Source organism: Manis javanica, chromosome 9 (assembly GCF_040802235.1).
Source record: "Manis javanica isolate MJ-LG chromosome 9, MJ_LKY, whole genome shotgun sequence".
Classification (NCBI taxonomy): Eukaryota; Metazoa; Chordata; class Mammalia; order Pholidota; family Manidae; genus Manis; species Manis javanica.
Window position 1 is genome coordinate 70,867,891 of NC_133164.1, and position 19,319 is coordinate 70,887,209.

General features: G+C 46.3%; 1 protein-coding gene across 8 annotated transcripts in view; it reads left to right on the forward strand.

Moving 5' to 3' along the window:
- Positions 1–6,647, forward strand: part of MAPRE2 (microtubule associated protein RP/EB family member 2) — a 163,971-nt gene extending 157,324 nt beyond the window's left edge. For all 8 annotated transcript variants that reach the window (XM_073212764.1, XM_073212765.1, XM_073212767.1 and 5 more), the window contains one exon: positions 3,744–6,647. In XM_073212764.1, coding sequence (XP_073068865.1) covers positions 3,744–3,818 — 75 coding nt within the window. In that variant the 3' untranslated portion in view covers positions 3,819–6,647. The remainder of the gene's footprint in view (positions 1–3,743) is intronic.
- Positions 6,648–19,319: the final 12,672 nt, after the last annotated feature.

Consider the following 19,319-nt stretch of genomic DNA (forward strand, 5'->3'; position numbering starts at 1 on the left):
GTGTCTCAGGGAAAGGCATAACTTAGGGAAAAATATGCTCAGAGGTTGCCATGCCACTGCACACACACCCCGTGCTCAGAAGCTGCCTTTTCCCCCACTGTGCTCGACCCTGACACTGTCCTGTTTTGAGGTCATTCGCACACTTCAGGGGTAGGTGGATTTACACCCACACACAGGTGTGCTGTGCACAGTGTGGGGAAGAAATGCCAATAGATTGTGAGTGATGCCTTTGGTGCAACTGCATATCAGAAAGGCAGAGGTTTTTGGTTGTCTCCCTCCTGGAGGAGAGGAGCTGAAAGATCCAAGTGTGGACTGAGTGAGTCTTCAGGTAAACCTAGGTGAACCCTGTGTTGACACTTCAGGTGGAGGCCTTTGCTGGACAGATTTCTTGTCTAAGTCTTCATTTGGTGACTCTTACAGTTAGACAACCTTGAATAACATGTTTGGAAGATGTGCAAATCCAGATGGAAGTTGTGTTGTGAGGCTGTTCGATTCACAGTTACAGAAACCTCATAAAACTTTCCAAAGCAGGTCACCAGCCAGGTGTCCAGTCCCTCTCTTATATTCTCAGTATTGTTACCCTAAATACTTGACTTGGGGCCACAGTTCTATGGACATAGACATAGTTTTGCTGCCTGGTGGAACTGCCGGCTGCGGCAGCTGCTTTTAAACACCCACACTTGTTTTCCGAGGGGCTGTCACAGAAGCCCCTGTAAAGTGACCTAACGATTCCACCCACCTCAGCCGACACTGCATGCAGCCTGTGTTTCTGTCACTGGGCAGAGCATTGGGTAGAGAGAGAAGACACAGCCCTGCCTCAGCTGGGATCACAGTCCCAGCAAGGAAGGCAGACAGGAACACCAGTGTCTGCAAGGCGTCAGTCATGATGCTGATAATGGGCATAGTGACCCTGTGCGGGGGCTGCAAGGCTGGGGGCAGGGGCAGAGTGCTCTTCAGGCAGAGGAGGCAGTATGAACACAGCAGAGAGAGGAACCTGGGGTGCACCATGTACATCCAGAAGGGGGGCCAGGGGAGCTTTCTGATGACCCCTCCTCCCTCCTGGGGCCCCCTTGTCCCACAGTAGCCAAGAGCCTTCCTCAGCAGTCTTCCAGCTTGCTTCTCTCTGATGATTGTCCTGGGAATAAGGAATGCTAACGCAATCACTCACAGCCCAACATTTAGAGTAAGATGCAGTGGACTGATGTGCTCGTGTTAGGTGGGTGAGTGGCATCCTGTGCTTTATTTACCAGTTTAGCAGAGGTCTTGCCTGGCCTCCTGCTTAAATATGCGATCACTTTTCCTGTGAGCCTATACAGCATTGTGGGAGCCGAGGTGGGTGCATGACATAACCGCCTCAGAATCCCCGTGCATTCTGCCAGGCTGTCGGACTGCCTTGACTCGCAGCCCTGGCATTAGCAGTATGCCGAGGACCTGGGAGGTCTGCTCTTTACACTGGTATTGCCCAGTAGCAATGGGCAATGGTCTGGGGTCCTGGTTGCTGCAGATGAGTGAGGCCACGGTGGTGCCCTGTGAATGAGAGGGCTGCCATGGCCAGCTGGAGAACCCAGAGCCACCCCCTTGCTTGACAAGGATGAGAAGTAGCTAGTTCAGTGGATTCCCGGCCCCACAGCAGGCCACAAGCTTGTAACTACTTGAGTCCAAATCCTGACTTTCAGTCCTCTGTTAACTCTGTTAGCCCTCTGGTAACTCCCAATGTGGACGTAAGCAAACAAGCTTTTCTATAAAATGTTAAACAGATTCTCATTCCTAAGACTTTCCCATCAGCAGCCTAACACACACAAAACAATTACACAAGAAAAGCGCACTTCAGACCTGCTGAAGTCTGAGCAGTATGATATGGAGTGCAGCATGCTAGCATTAAAGTTAGGATGATGAGTAAAACATCATCCCTAACCTTCAGTGGGGCTGGGAGCCTGGCAGGAGAGGCAACCATGTAGCTAGCCGGTGAGGACACACTCAACGCTCACACTCTCACACACAGGCTGTGGTGTGGGGCCTGACAGAAGCATTAACCAGGGAGGTAAAGCTTAGAGAGAGAAGCCTTCCAGCACCACCAAGGCAGTGCCTGTAATAGGACAGACACCTAGGAATTGCCAGTCCACCATCCCTGGTAAACTCCCACGAGCATTAGTTTCCTTCTTTGCCCCTAGACAAGAGGAGACCACGTACCAAGAGAGCCAGTGACTCCCTCTTTCGCACTGTCACAGCCAAACACTGTTCTGAGAAGTTTGTTGGAACTCGCTGTGTCCTCTTGATTTCAGTGACCCCACTGATTCACTGATCACTGAAACTCATTGAAAACTCTTGTCAAATGGGTATTCTTGTTACAGCCTCCATTTTATAGATGAGAAATTCAGGCACAGAGCAGTTAAATTACATGCCCAAAGTCACCCCACTTATAAGTAGTGGGCCTGGGATATGAACCCTAGAGTTCATGCTTATAACCTTGACATTCTAATGCCTCTCTGAAGATCAGCAGCCTGTGACTGACTGATAGTCTGGTAGTCTCGGACATCCACTCCTCTGCACCCTCTGAGTTCTTCCCCTTAATAGAACATGCATCAGGTTCTGTGACACAGGTGAATGAGGCCCTACCACTGACTTCAGTGACCTCAGATCAGTGGGCAAGCCACAAGGCTCAAGAAAATTAGATTGCAATTCATACTTTATAGACAAGGAGGAAACAGTGCTGCAGGAGAAGAAAAGAAAGTGTTGTGGCTCTGATCCAGGGAAGTGGTCCTGCGACATTTGAGTTGGACCTGGTCTAAGGGACCTTGGTAGGAGCAGACAGGAGGGGTGGCTCACGGTATGAAAGGAGTATGCACAGCGCGAGAGGACCTGAGCACCTCTGTAGGTCCTGCACAGGGCGTAATGCACTGTTGGTGGGGGAGCACTCTGGATTGGTCAACCACGCTCCCTCTGCTTGTGCTACAAAGAGCTGATTATCCTCTGTGAGTTCAAAGCACCCGATGTGCAAATATGACTGACTGGGTTGAAGTTCCCTACAGTTGGTGTTCACAATGTGCTTCACTGGGTTAGGCAAATGAATAAATAGGTTACTGGGGGCTAACTAGAGGACACCTTGACCCTCTGAGTCATAGCCAGTAAGCAGAGAGTAAGTAAAAAAGGTCTCACATACCCATAATAGGTGCCCTAGAGTCCTTGAGCTGAAGCTCCTGAGCTCCACTGTCAGAGAGGCCGCCTTGCCCAGCGCAGCCCTCAAAACCTGGTTATCATCCTTAACTTACCACTCTGATAAGTTGCTTTTCTGCTTCAAGCAGACATGCAGCCAGGTGAGAAGATTAACAGGCAGGACAGGAGTCAGAAGCTCCTCATCAGCAGCTGTCTGCGTCGGGGTGGCTGTCCAGCGCACCGCAGGGCCAGGCCTCTGTGCTGTCCTAGCAGGCTTGTCCATGGTTGTTATGGTGCCCTTGAGTTTGTCTCATTTGGGTTAACTCTGTCACAGAGGGTAGGAAAGCACGCAGTGTGTACTGTGAGGATCTTCCAGAATGGTTAGGAGAGTTTGATGTGTGACGCCTGGTGACTGTGCTCTAGGCCGACCCATTATTCTCCAGTGGAGCAGGGAAATAAGGGCAGCCAGGGTGTGCACTGGCTCTCGCACAGGAGATGTGCCTAAGCCCATGCTCTCCACAACCTGGGCCACTGCAGGGTCTCTAGCACAGTCCATTGTTTCTGCTGAAGCTTTCCCCCATGCCCCGCAGGAGGGCCACCCGGAAGAGCCGGAAGCGGAGGAGCAAGTCCACGAGCCACAGCCCCAGCAGCAGGAAGAATACTGAACCATCTTGGCGACTCTCAACACTTGTGTTTTGCGTGAGAACTTTTCTTCTGGAGAATTGGAACGTGTGGCCTCAAGCTCAACAGAAACCAGTGGTTCCCTGTGTGCCGTTCACATCACAGCACTGTCACGTTTGCCAGCCGCTGCGCTCAGTTCCCATTCCCTCTGCCAAGACCCGTAGCGGCCAGCTGCTTGGCCTACCTGAGAGGTTATGGGGTCACATACCTTCAGCTCCGCCACTTGGCTGCTTGAGATTGGTTCTGCTCTTTTCATTTCTTCCCAGAGCAACTCTCCCACCCACCCACCAACAGCCCCTTTATATCCTGGTGTGAAACAATGGTAACGTGATATATGGTATTTACATTGGCATTTCTCAACCCAGTGTCAGTTGGTGTCACACACATTTGTGGTGCTTTGATGTTTTCAAGTCTAACCTATCGGCATAAATTTGATCAAATAATAAGTTGAAACAAAGGGAAAGGGATCCTTGATACGAAAGCCATAACAACATTCACTTGTTTCATGGGGAAAAACAGTTTCTTCCTCTACTCTCAACACTAAAGGGAAAAAAAATGGAATCAAGACTAGGATTTCAGGGCCCTGCAGTGTCCATACATCAGCATGTTAGACCACCACACAGTGTGTTGTTTAATTTAAAGATGTTCACTCAAGAAAAACACCACCTCGACTTAGCCCTCTAACTGCTTGTCCCCCACCCAGGTTTTCATGCTGTTTTCTTCCTCAGGGTCCTCTTGGTGGGCAGCCACTCTTGCCAAAAGCTGTCATCAGGTGTCTGTAGTCCAGAGGGGTCTGCATAGGTACAGGTTCCCTCCTGCTTGTGTGGGTTTCAGCCCAATTCCTTCCTCCACACAAGGGAGCTTCTAAAGAACAACTTCTGAGTGTGCAGCCCCATGCCGCCCAAGTGGAAGTGGAGACCTTGTTAATAAGGAGCATAATTCCAAGGGAGCTCCTGGTTCTGAGGTATGGTGTTGACACCAGAATGGCAGAACAGAGACCCCTGTGGCTCTTGTGCCTCTGGAACAGGATCTCTCCCATGTGACCCTGCGGCCCTCCTTGTCATTGGCCTTCCCTACACTGTGGCAATTCATAAAAAGAGGAAACATTAATGAATTAAAAGCATTCCTTATTTTTAAAACTAATTTTGCACATTTTCTTAGTATCTTCCCAAATCTTTTCCTCTTTTTTTTTTTTATTTGCCCTTTGACGGATAGTAACCCTTCCCAGATTGTTCATTTCACTTGGTTTATGACTTCAGATTTACTTTCACTTGTTATTCGACTTCAGCAGGTGCAACAAAAGCAGCAGGTGTGCCCCCCAGTTTCATCTTAGCTGAAAAGGCTTAAAATAAATTTCTGAATTATGTATCATAAAGCTTTGACATTTATTGATGATTAAATTAATTCTAAATTCTAGCATTTGAAGCTTTCCACCAAAAGAAGTTTTCTCAGAATAAATCTTGTGCAGTGAAGTGGTACTCACTGCATTCTGTGTGAGGAGTGTGGCTCGTGTTGGCGGTCAGACCAGCACTGCAGGGCTGCACAGGCGTCTGTGGTGTCTGGCTTCCCTGCCTGGTCTCCTGCTTGCTCTGCATCCTGGTGGCAGGTCGTCTCTCAGGCCAGAAAGCCTTGCTCCTGGCAGGGACATCCCCCCACACCTGGCCACAGGTAGTCCTTGTGCCCTACACAGCATCATGCCTTACACGGGGTCCACTCTGCTGCATTCACTTGAGTCTCCATTTTCAAATAGGCATTATAAAAGGGCACAACAGTTCCATTCAGGTGGCACTTCATAGTTCCTAGGCAGTTCTTTTCCTGTCTGGGCATCTCATTGATGCCCAGTGCCAGCTGTGCCATGACCCAGCTCCTGTCATGTGGATGCACATGATCAACGTGTTACCTGTGTGAGCCTCACCAGTGACACCCAGCCACCCTCACCATGGCCGTACATCATTCTCCCCAGCATCTTGGGGGAGCCTGTTCACTTGCTCAGAGAAGAGCTATAAATTCCTCCTCGCGTCCCCACCTGGAACACCTTCCAGTGTGCTGCATCGCAAGTGACCTTGCTGAAGCTTTGGGGAACCTTTAGCAGCCAGGTTTCCCAGGCCTCTTCACTGCACTGCAGCTTCTGTGCAGACCACCCTCATTTCCCAGGGCTCCTTTCTCCCTGGTGGCTGTCTCCCTTCATTCTCATCTCAGCATCCAGGGCACACATTACTCTGTGGCCGCTGTGACACCATCATGCCGGCCTGAGGAGCATCCCTTGGTGCACGCTCTGCACCTCCCTCAGGAGCCAGGCGTCCTTTCTGTCCCCCCGCCCACCCTCTGGAAGGGGGGTGACTGGTTGAGCACTTCCATTGCTCATGTCAGGTAGGAAGTGATTGAAGCAGGAGGCAGAGGAAGAGCCTGTCGTCTGTCCAAGCAGAAAAAGAAAAGACAAAGACACTCCATTGACCCGAGAGAAGTAAACTCCAGAAGGGAATCAAGAACTCTTCCCTTCCCTGGTGAGTATTTCCATTATTCCACTAAGGTTTAGTATGCATTCAGATTACTTTTACTAAATAGGACACCGTAAGTCTTTTGTTATATATTAAATGTAAACTGAAAGGAATGTAAACATATGTATTGTTAATTATAAATATAGATAAGTAAGGACATAATAAATGAAATCTTATCAGATGTATCACATTCATTTACATTACTTACCTGTGGTCGCATGGTAGAATAATTTTTTGTCTCTAAATATGTGAATAACTTGACTTGCATTTATCTTTTTACATATTTAATAAAAAAACAGTATATGTTAAAATCAGCCTGGATCCATAGATTCTTAAATTTTTTTGCTAAAGGTTTCCTTTTGAGTGAGCATGTATATGAATAGTCTGTGGATTCACGCATCCACCCACATTTTCATCTGATTTACACAGGGAGGGGGATATTTGTTTTTATTGTTGGCAAATGTTTTACAGGAAACATGATTTGTGTTTGATAAAAAGTGTAGCAGCTGTAATACCTTTTAAAAAACTTTACCAAAAGTGAATAAAGATAAGCCATTCCCTTGGGAAATATCCCACTTGCAAGTAAGCAAAAGCTAGCTCCTGCAGGTGCGGCCTGCTATCTGGGCAGGACAGGCTGGGCAGGTAGGGAAGTGGCAGAATCAGGCTGATGTTGCAGAGTAATGCTTTGTCCAAAACAACTTGTGACTGGCAAAAGCTCACAGATTACGTGTATTTCCTCCCTCTGGTTTGTTGACTTTGCAGTGATGATTTATAGACACACCTGGAATCCAAAACTTACTGGCAATGGAATAGGTGACAAGCAGGAATGTATTTGAAGTGGCCAGTGGGCCACCTGTAGAGACGTTGAACAGGTGGGGACAGCCTGCTGAAAGCTCTGCCCCCTGCAGGTCACTGAGGATCAGCCAGAACCCTTCTTGCCATGGGAGACGCCAGCTTTCTCTGAATCGCTTTCAGGCACCAGCTAGAGGCCAGTTTTGTTTCTCTCCCTCGGCAGCTGTTTTCCACTCACTTGCCTTTGGGCCCTTCTCCATGTGCAGTTCTCAGCAGGGTACATTTGTGACAAGTCCTTGAGCTGTTGCCTGGGTTGTGAAATCTCAAAGCACACAGCGCTGGGGTTGTAAACCCTATATCTTACACCTAGATATGTGTACACAGATGGTCAAGAATGCATGTGACCCACTTTAAAGGCCCACTGGCGGGCTTGAGGAAACGTGACCAGTGCTTCAGAAATGGCAAAAGAACACGTTTGCTCCATTTTCTTAAATCTGAGATCACCTCTAAAGAGATAGTGTGTTCCTGCTGATGTTATGGTTGGCCCAGGAGTCCAGAGGGGGGCAACATTAATGTGACTACATGTTAAAAATGCCAGTTCTCAAACACACAACTTCATTTCTGACCTTTCTTATCTTCCTCTCACTGCCAGAACCCAGCTACTGTGATCGCTGTGGCTGTTGTCGGTAGTAAGCACAGGCAGGCAACTCCTCACGCTGGCGCAGTGTTGCCAAACCGCACCAGCGTGAGAACAGAGCATCTCACTGGATGTCTAACAGCTCCTGCTTTGCCCAGCAGGAAACTCCGACATTCTCCACTTGTAGGAAGACCTTTGCTTTATTCCCTAATGGGAGGCAAAGCTTACAGTCCACTGAGCCCTGGAGGACCCTCAGAGGGTACCTGGGTCTTAGATCACAAGACTTCCCGAGGGCAGGCCCTCTCCCACAGCCCCTGACCTGGGCCTCATACCTGTTGTGGGCTCGGCTCACACAGAAGGTGTGCTTGCCCTGCCTGGTGTTGAGTTGAGGATGGTAGCAAATGCAAGGCCCACACTGACATTCATTTGTTAAATGCTTTCTTCACTCTTGTCACTGAAAGAAAATGTTGAACCTTTTTCACTTGCCAAGTTTTAACTTCTTAAACAGGTTTCTTGGTGGTATTTTGTAACTGTTCTGTCAAGACTGGGTGTATATTAAAGTGTTTTTAAAGAGTGTTAACATATTAACATACCTTTGAAGTTATGATACTCAGTAAGAGCTAGCCCAGTACCTAAATGTACTTCTTTTTCAGAAAATAAGAAAACTAAGTAGACATTTCCTTTTCTGTAGCAAACATCCCTCATATTTTTACACTATGGTATTTCTTTAGATCTTGAAGGTTATTGGTATAACTTTTAAAAAATATTTTTAAAGATAGTTTTATCTTATTCACTAAAACATTTGGTAAGATCTGGCTGCTCTCACACCTTAATTTCTAATCTGTGGAAATTAGAGATGTTACAAAAAGTTGGGCATAAATGTGTTTGGAATTTTAATCTGATCCAGATTCAGCTTAGTACTAGGACAGTCTCTTCCAGTCCAATTTATTATATGGACTGGAATGCACATATTTTTTACTAGCTTAAAAGTTTTTCAGAAAGACCATAGAAAATTACTTCAAATGTTAGTTTCTTATAGGCTAAATTGTCTACAAGGACAGAGACCTTCCTGTTTTGTAAACACAGACATTGTACAGTCACCTGACCTTAAAAAAAAGGAGAGAAGAAAAATGTGTAGTTTCCCCAGAATATTTTCAATTCTTCTTGAGAGAATGGTTTTGAAATATCAAAATACTGATGACTCAAAGCTAAGATATTATCATCACATCCAAGATTGTCTCCTTTTTCTTTTTTAAATGTGATACCACTAAAGATGAAAAACGTACTCCTTTTAAAGATTTAGTAGGCACAGAGTGAATGGTTGCATTTGTCATACAGACAGTAGATCTAAAAGGGCTCAAATGTAATCATTTTTTTTTACTGAGAACATAATGTTGGAAATTGACTGTATAATGGTTGTCTCTCCACCATTTTTACTGAACAAAGACTTCACAGTGTAGGGAACCCCTAGATAGAACACACAATTTTGTCAGCTACTAAGTATTTAAAAGAGAACCCAGACTTTTGATTTGAAAGCAGTCATTGTAGCCACTTCACTTACAACTTTAAAATGATGCCTTGGACCACACGTGCTGTGTACTCAGCACATAACATGAGATAGTGTCCCTTAAGTCTAACATCCTCTCTGATGGGCATAGCAGTCCTCACCTGTGTACCTCGCTGGACGCTCTGGTACCTAACTGGTTTCCAGGCCTCTGTGGAATCTCCAATGTTTGCTGTGTTCCACAAAGAAAACGGGTGACCTGATGTTAGAAGGGCCCTGTGGGGGTGCTGAAGCCTGGGGGACTCCTGACAGCCCTGCCTGGTGTACTGGTGCCACGGGACTTCCCGCTGCCTCATAGCTGCCCTAGTCCCTCCCTCCTGGGGAGGACCGGGCAAGGGGATGGTAGTACGAGAGGTGGCCTCTCTTGCTTTCAAAGATGTTTAAGGAGGATCCTGTATCCTGCAAGTCACTGTTCCTGTTTCAAAAATAGCATGGCAGGGCTTGATCATGTCACCAATCCGATAGGCCCAACAAGAACAGGGTGACTTGAGGCAGAAGCTGTGTGCTTGCCTCGGGGGGCCTCAGGTCCTGAGGAGACTGGGGGTGGCCGAAGGCCAGCACGGGCAGACACGAGGCTGCAGCTCCAGCACGGGAAACACTCACACCTCCATGTATCTCATCCATGGAAGTCTTTGGTCATTTGCTCCCTTGAAGAAACTGCTCTGGAAACTGTGACGAAATTGGCTGCCTCTTCACAGAAAGGGTTTTTATTCCTGGTCATGTTTCTTTCTGAGATGTGTGTGTCCAAGTGTTGACACAACTGTGTCCCCAAGAAGAATAGAGAGGGAAATACCAAACAGTCTCTCTTTAAATTTAAAAATATATGTAGGAAAGCTGCTAATAATTTCTCTTGAACACCAGAAGAAATTCTTAAGCTAAAAAAAATTTGGAGGGGAGTGTTTGATTTTTTTCTCCAATTTAATTGCTTTCAGAAGCACCCACCCTAGGCAAAACAACAGTCAACAGTGACTTTTTACTCCCAAAATATGTCATTATCCCTCAGTTACTCTAATGGAAATCTAAAGAGACAGATTCTGAATCCATATATGCCTCAGTCCAAGAAAAGTGAAGTAGTTAACATTTTTAAGTCAATAAACTGCATGTAAGTGAGGAATGAGTGAAGGAGAAATAAGGAAGGAATAGATGAAGCCAGAGGTATAGGCATTAGCCCCATGCATCCCCTGAAGTCTCCTAGACTTGACCAGGATGAAGGGGAAAACATTACCTCTGAGCTTCCTGGCTGCCAACACAGAGAAGGAACTCATCATTACTCAAAGTGTCCACAAACTGAAAATGAGTCGGTTGCTTGGAACTCAGATACTCAGACTTAAGGGAAATTTCCCCATGGATCCTGCTAGGATGAAACTGCAGGGAGCCTGACCTTTACAGCCGCTCCCAGCAAATGTGTAGCAGTCCAGTGAGCCTGTCCTGTTAGTCATCGGGGCTCTCCCTGACATGAGGCCAAGATGCAGCCCAGAGAAATGTCTGCCAGGGGCCAAGACCATGGAAGCAGCTCCTGGAGTGCCAGCTTCGTCCAGGATAAATCTGCAGCTGAAGGATCTCTCTGTAGCATGGGGCCAGGCAGGCTCTGAGGAGCACGGCGGCCTTTGACTCCTTGATGGTACTAGAGGGCTGACTGAACGCTGCTGACCAAGACCTGCTTCCTCCCCGAACAGTCAGCAAGCGGCCTGAGGGCTGACCCTGGCCAGGACATGTGTGCAAAGAGGAGGATGCCCTGCCCCTCATGGAGATGGGAGGAGACCCATCCCCGGAAACATGATAGGAGTCTCAGTTTTGAGTTTTGGTTTGTTCAGTCGTCCCTGGTAATTTACTGATGGGGCATTTTCAGTGTAGATTACAAATATGAAACTATTGCATGGCACACATTCCCATTACCCACAAGTCATCCTGCAGAGAGCCAGCTGACAAATGGTATGTTTCCTCAGTCCAAACGTAAGTCTAAGGGAAAGGGGGATCATATTTTAATAAAAATCTTACCGCATCTGTAAAACCCTTTGCAGCTTGCCAGATAGCTTCTCAGATAGCCATGGGGAGTTGAAAAGAACAGACTTTGAAAATACTCAGCCATGGAGTCAAATCTCAGCCATGCCATTTGTCCAACATGTGATTTTAAACAAATTGCATGTCACCTCTTAGCCCCCATTTCCTCATGTGAGTACAGAGATTGAATCTACCTTGCACAGTTCTTTGAACGAGATAATGCATGTGCAGTACCCTGCACATAGTAGACAATAGTAGCTATTAATAATTTTGGTTTTGCTACTCTTGTGAGGGAGGTGAGTAGATATTATAATAACAGTACCTGATACTAGACATGTCATCCCACTGCCCCTGCTGAGGGAGCAGCCTAGACAGCCATTTGTTAGGCCACAGAATCCTGCTCCCTCCCCGCCATAGCTGTTGGTCTAGAACGAACGTCTAACCGAGAGGTAGCCTAGGCTGCCAGTGCCCGCACGGCCTGACTTTATGAGCCGGGTCAGCTAGTGAGCTGCCCACCTCACATGACCTCATCTGGGCTAAGGACCCAGGGCTTTAGCAGTGGGAGCTGGAGTTTTAAAGGGCACAGAGTGCAGGGAGTCCCAGGAAGGGATGGCAAGCTGATGTTACTACAGAAGCAGTTGCTCTGAAATAGAAGATGTAAGGAGCAAAAGAAAAAAAACACACAGGGAAGAGCCGAGAAATGTAGTGAGATCCACAAACTGCTGCTCCTGGCACCCAGAACCACCCACTATTTTCTTCTGAAATCTGGTTGGTCAGTTTTATTGACATGGCTTGTAGGTGTCATTTTACATCTGAGGCAACTGAAATGAACTTCTTGCTTCCAACCTAGACACTCCCATGGAATGAGCCTCCTAAGAGGGAATAACACCCACGTTTACAGAACAGAAGGGGCCTTCAAGGCAACCCAGTCCGCCCCGGTTGAGCTGCCAGCCGACAGCTGGCATCTCCTGGTGGTTCTGCTCAGCAGTTGTCCTGGATGTCCAGCCCCCTGCAGCCTTCAGATACCTCTGAGCTGCATCTGGCAGCAACCCCATACACGAACTGCCCAGCCACCCCATGGGACCAAAGAAATACTGAACTGGTTCAAGGTACGAAGTGCAGGGTGCCTAGTTACACAGCAACAGATAACGAACAATATAGATGATGGTTAAGGATGGGTCTCGCTGTGTGCAGGCGGCACGCAGAGGAAATGTGATTCCATTGACATTCCTGTTATGGCTGTAAAATGGCTTGGCACAGCACTTTGTTGAGCTTCATAAAATGAAAATGTAAAATGAGAGAATTATTTTTGAGATCGCTTTGGTTCTTAAAAATTCTGATTCCCAAGAAATAGCACAATCAAAAAAACCAAAACAAAACCTGGTCCCAGAGGGAGAGTTCCGGAGCTGGGCACCTCTTTCCTGCCTTTGAGGCAGGGGAGGGGAAGAAAAGTCCAAAGAAATAAATTGCTTTCAGAGGTTGCTTCCCAACACACTCTGTGCTCAAAATGCATTGTTTGAATTGAAGTGAGATTATACCCTCTGTTGTCTTGAAGGCCCTTCCATTCTGTAAATGTGGGCAAGTTTATCCTCCGGAGGCTCACTGCATGGGAGTGTCTAGGTTGCAAGGAAGAAGTTCATTTCAGTTGCCTCTGATGTGAATTAGTTAAATGATGATCTCCGTTTTGTTCCCCTGTTGACTTGTACCAGAGCCCCGGAAGCCCTTCAGCCAGTGGGCGTGTTCACTGCCCCCCACTGCCTGGCTGATACCTCCTGAGACAACTGAGCAGATGGAAGCCACATGCAGTCACCTTCACGCACAACACTCGGCTTTCGTATGACCCTCTCAGCAATAAAGATGTGACCTCACCAGCCTCCAGCTCATTTTTTTCACTCCTGGAAAGAAAAGATTACGTATTTACCACACCCTCTGCAGTGGCCATGACACAGTTTCAGTTTTTGACACAGTAAGCAGGACATGTCAGTTTTTGCAGCCCTGCCAGAAGTCCTGGGACTCCAGCGAGAACCGTGGGGCCAGGAAACACAGAGCCGACAAAAGGACTCTGGTGGCCCCGTCAGCCAGCGGTCACTGCTCTGTTGAATGACAAACCAACACCCTGGAGGCAGCCAGGGAGACACGCTGGCTGGGGAAGCACATTAGGAGCTGCCATTATCTATAAAAATTTCCCATTCTTCCTGCCCCACTCTCTCCCAGACTTCCCCTTCCTGAAACAGCCTTCATACTGAGGACTAGAAGACCTGGGCCATTTCCTCACAGAAGTTCATGGGAAATGCCTTCTTTGGATGGATTTCTTCATTGGTTATAATTTTAAAAAACAGCTCAGGCAAAGAAATAGAAGTGGTAATCAAAAAACTACCCAAGAACAAAACCCCTGGGCCAGATGGATTTACCTCAGAATTTTATCAGACATACAGAGAAGATATAATTCCCATTCTCCTTAAAGTTTCCCAAAAAATAGAAGAGCGAATACTCCCAAACTCATTCTACGAAGCCAACATCACCCTAATACCAAAACGAGGCAAAGACCCCACCAAAAAAGAAAATTACAGACCAATATCCCTGATGAACATAGATGCAAAAATACTCAACAAAATATTAGCAAACCAAATTCAAAAATACATCAAAAGGATCATACACCAGGACCAAGTGGGATTCATCCCAGGGATGCAAGGATGGTACAACATTTGAAAATCCGTCAACATCATCTACCACATAAACAAAAAGAAGGACAAAAACCACATGATCATCTCCATAGATGCTGAAAAAGCATTTGACAAAATTCAACATCCATTCATGATAAAAACTCTCAACAAAATGGGTATAGAGGGCAGGTACCTCAACATAATAAAGGCCATATATGATAAACCCACAGCTAACATCATACCGAACAGCAAGAGGCTGAAAGCTTTTCCTCTGAGATTGGGAACAAGACAGGGATGCCCACTCTCCCCACTGTTATTCAACATAGTACTGGAGGTCCTAGCCACGGCAATTAGACAAAACAAAGAAATGCAAGGAATCCAAATTGGTAAAGAAGAAGTCAAACTGTTACTATTTGCAGATGACATGATAATGTACATAAAAAACCCTAAGAACTCCACTCCAAAACTATAGAACTGATATCAGAATACAGCAAAGTTGCAGGATACAAAATTAACACACAGAAATCTCTGGCTTTCCTATACACTAACAATAAACTAACAGAGAAATCAGGAAAACAGTTCCATTCGCAATAGCATCAAAAAGAATAAAATACCTAGGAATAAACCTAACCAAGGAAGTGAAAGACCTATACCCTGAAAACTACAAGACACTCTTAAGAGAAATGAAAGAGGACACTAACAAATGGAACCTCATCCCATGCTCTTGGCTAGGAAGAATTAATATCATCAAAATGGCCATCCTGCCCAAAGCAATATACAGATTTGATGCAATCCCTATCAAATTACCAACAACATTCTTCAACGAACTGGAACAAATAGTTCAAAAATTGATATGGAAACACCAAAGAACCCGAATAGCCAAAGCAGTCCTGAGAAGGAAGAATAAAGTGGCGGGGATCTCGCTCCCCAACTTCAGGCTCTACTACAAAGCCACAGTAATCAAGACAGTTTGGTACTGGCACAAGAGCAGAGCCACAGACCAGTGAAACAGAATAGAGACCCCAGATATTAACCCAAACATTTATGGTCAATTAATATATGATAAAGGAGCCATGGACATACAATGGGGAAATGACAGTCTCTTCAACAGATGGTGCTGGCAAAACTGGACAGCTACATGTAAGAGAATGAAACTGGATCACTGTCTAACCCCATACATGAAAGTAAATTCAAAATGGATCAAAGGCCTGAATTTAAGTCATGAAACCGTCATGAAAACTCTTAGGAAAAAACATAGGCAAAAATCTCTTGGACATAAACATGAGTGACTTCTTCATGAACATATCTCCCTGGGCAAGGGAAACAAAAGCAAAAATGAACAAGTGGGACTACATCAAGCTGAAAAGCTTCTGTACAGCAAAGGACACCATCAATAGAAAAAAAGGTACCCTACAGTATGGGAGAATATATTCATAAATGAGAGATCCGATAAAGGGTTGACATTCAAAATATATGAAGAACTCATGCACCTCAACAAACAAAAAGCAAATAATCCAATTAAAAAATAGGCAGAGGAGCTGAACAGACAGTTCTCCAGAGAAGAAATTCAGATGGCCAACAGACACATGAAAAGATGCTCCACATCACTTGTCATCAGAGAAATGCAAATTAAAACCACAATGAGATATCACCTCACACCAGTAAGGATCACTACCATCCAAAAGACAAACAACAACAAATGTTGGTGAGGTTGCAGAGAAAGGGGAACCCTCCTACACTGCTGGTGGGAATGCAAATTAGTTCAACCATTGTGGAAAGCAGTATGGAGGTTCCTCAGAAAGCTCAAAATAGAAATACCATTTGACCCAGGAATTCCACTTCTAGGAATTTACCCTAAGAATGCAGCACTCCGGTTTGAAAAAGACAAGTGTACCCCTATGTTTATTGCAGCACTATTTACAATAGCCAAGATATGGAAGCAACCTAAATGTCCATCAGTAGATGAATGGATAAAGAAGATGTGGTATCCTATCATTTGCAATAACATGGATGGAGCTAGAGGGTATTATGCTCAGTGAAATAAGCCAGGTGGAGAGAGACAAGTGCCAAATAATTTCACTCATCTGTGGAGTGAAAGAAAAACTGAAGGAACAAAACAGCAGCAGAATCACAGAACCCAAGAATGGACTAACAGTTACCAAAGGGAAAGGAACTGGGGAGGATGGGTGGGAAAGGAGGGATAAGGGCAGGGAAAAAGAAAGGGGGCTTTATGATTAGCATGTATAATGTGGGGGAGTCATAGGGAGGGCTGTGCAACACAGAGAAGACAAGTAGTGAGTCTACAGCATCTTACTATGCTGATGGACAGTGACTGTGATTGGGTTTGTGGGTGGGGGGGAACTTGGTGAAGGGGGGAATCTAGTAACCATAATGTTCTTTGTGTAATTGTAGATTAATTATAATAAAATGAATTTTTAAAAAAACAGCTCAGGGTATTTTTTTTTTGGTATCATTAATCTACAATTACATGAGGAACATTATGGTTACTAGGCTCCCCCCATCACCAAGTCCCTCCAACATGCCCCATTTCAGTCACTGTCCATCAGCGAAGTAAGATGCTGTAGAGTCACTACTTCTCTGTGTTGTACTGCCCTCCCTGTGCCTCCCACCCCTATATTATGTGTGCTAATCTTAATGCCCCTTTTTCCCCCTTATCTCTCCCTCCCCAACCATCCTCCGCAGTCCCTTTCCCCTTGGTAACTGTTAGTCCCTTCATGGGTTCTGTGAGTCTGCTGCTGTTTTGTTCGTTCAGTTTTTGCTTTGTTCTTATGCTCCACAGATGAGTGAAATCATTTGGTACTTGTCTCTCTCCACCTGGCTTATCTTACTGGGCATAATACCCTCTAGCTCCATCCATGTTGTTGCAAATGGTAGGATTCATTTTCTGCTCAGGGTAATTTTAAGAACATATTTTATTGGACATGCCCTTCACTTCCAACACAGAAATCGTGCTATCTACCTTTGTCTGTATCCCAGCTTCTCCACAATCAGGGAGGAAGACTAGCCATTGCCACTTTCAGCAGGTTTCTAGCTCCCATTTTCCTGGTGAGGCCCAACAGCACTTGCTGCTTGCACCACCCTGGGGACAACCCAGCAAAGACGGTGACCAGCAGATGGACCCTCTGACACCTTCACAGGCCCCCAGTGACTCCTGAGCAAGCACAGTGGGCGAGGGCCCATCTCTGACGTCTGGCACGTTACGTTATTAGGCTGTTCATAGAAACTTACTCAGTTTGCTTCTCTGAAACTGGGGCAATGGCTGCCCTGCTATATGCCCACAGCCTAGCCCATCATAGGTGCTCAATGAAGAGCTGCTAACTGCATGAGCATCGGCACCTATGTATACTTACTAGTGTAATCTTCTGGCTAATTTCTAGCTTCACTAGTAAATGGCATCGCCACAACCACACAGACCATATCTGTAGGGCTTAACATCCTAGCCCTAGCATCCAGCACACTACTGAAACAGGAAAGGTGCCCAGTGTGAGGGGAAACTGCTTTTACAAAGGGTCTTGGTGAAGTGATGCCTGGAACAGCTCAGCATTGCACCTGGCGCATCATCAGTGCATCGCTGGCCTCGGCAGAGCTAGTGTAAGGGTGGCAGGGGTGTGCTGGTATTGCTTCTCTCCTCCATGCCTGAACTGAAGTGTGGTGTTGAAAGGGAGAGGCAGCCACCCAGAGGCAGCCCGCACACTGCTCCTTTTTAGAGCCCATGGCCACCAGTTTCATTTCTCACTCTGCACTCCTTCCCCATAATCTAGCCACTATTGTATACTCTAGTCTTCTGGCTTCTATTCAGTCTCCTGAAGAGTAAAAACATCCAGTTAACTGGTAGATGTCAAGCTTTCTGCTCAACACTGAGCACTGGGAATCTTTGGGTCTCCATGTTCTCAATGATCTTGTTGATGGAAAGGGGCCTGGAGACCGCTGGTCATCCAGTAGTGGCTGAGTGAAGGACTTCCTTACTTGGCCTCACCGCACCCGTTGTGGGAGTGTGTGAGCCTGTGTGCATGTGGGGTGGATTCCAGGGACAGGCCCCTCCATCTGCACATGTGCCATGGCTAGCACTTAGCAGTCTGAGCACAGGGCAAACTCAGGGTGTGCCCGCTGCCCAGAGACGGGGAGAGGCAGGGCTAGAGGCAAGAGTGGTTTCCTGTGTCCCTTTTGCTTTCCATTAGCACAGATAACAAAAATTTACGTTAAAGAAAATTACAATTCAGGTGATCAGAAGAACTAGAGAGAGGAAAACACAGAATTGGAGGGAAAAAAAGCAGCACAGCCTGATTCTCAAGAGAATGGAAGTTTGACGTTCTGAGTTTTCAAAAGCTACTTTATCATATGACATGTTTACAAGCCTTGCAGATTGAATACCATCAAAAATTTTAGATTCTGACTACATGACTGTGGTTGATTTTGGGCTTTTTAAAATATGAATCCCTAAACCAAAATGGAAAGGTCGTGAAGAAGTTATAGCTTGTTAGAAATGTTGAGTCAGAAAAAGACATAGCAGCTGGTGGTCCTCAAAATGCCATCCTGGGGTCCCCCAGACTCTTTCCTGGAGTCCTTGAAATCATAACCCTTTTCATAATAATGCTAAGACGTCATTTCACGTTTTCCACTCTCATTCCTTCCCCAGCTTCCAGGGGGGTCTTCCCTGGGGTCACGTGATGGTGGTGACACAGCAGTCAGGCGCAGAGGCAGATGACAGTCAACTGTCGTCTATTAAGCCAGGCCTTCAAATCCATAAAAATGTAAAATAATACCTTTTTCTTAAGTTTTAGTTTTGAAAAATGGTTACTTTTCCATAAATATGTTATGTTCCTATGTAATGAGTAGATTATTGCTTTTTAAAAAGCATTAATATTTTTAATTTCTCAGTTTTAGTTTCTAATAGGAATATCAATAACTATAATCCATATAAACAAAAGTTCTTTGGAGCCTTCAAGGATTGTACGCTAGGCCACCAGCAGAAACTGGTACCGCTGACAGCTGAGAACAGCCGGGTCGGGCCCGGGAAGCAGGGGCGGCCCGGTGTCCCGGGAGACGGAGACCTGCAGGGAGGTGGGCGGGCAGAGCCAGCTCTTGCAGACCGCTGCTAGAGACGCCTCCCGACATCTGCAGAGTGAACCCACCCCGCAAGGAAGCAGATGAGGAACATGGAGCCATTCAGGGCAGAGCCTGGGGTGAAGGGCTCCTTCCTGGAGGAGGAATCAAGAGACGAGGCGATGTCGGGAGAAGCCCCCTCAGAGGCCGGAACAATGCGGGAACCTCGATGGCATCTGGACATGGTGTAGCCAGTGGCTGAGTGG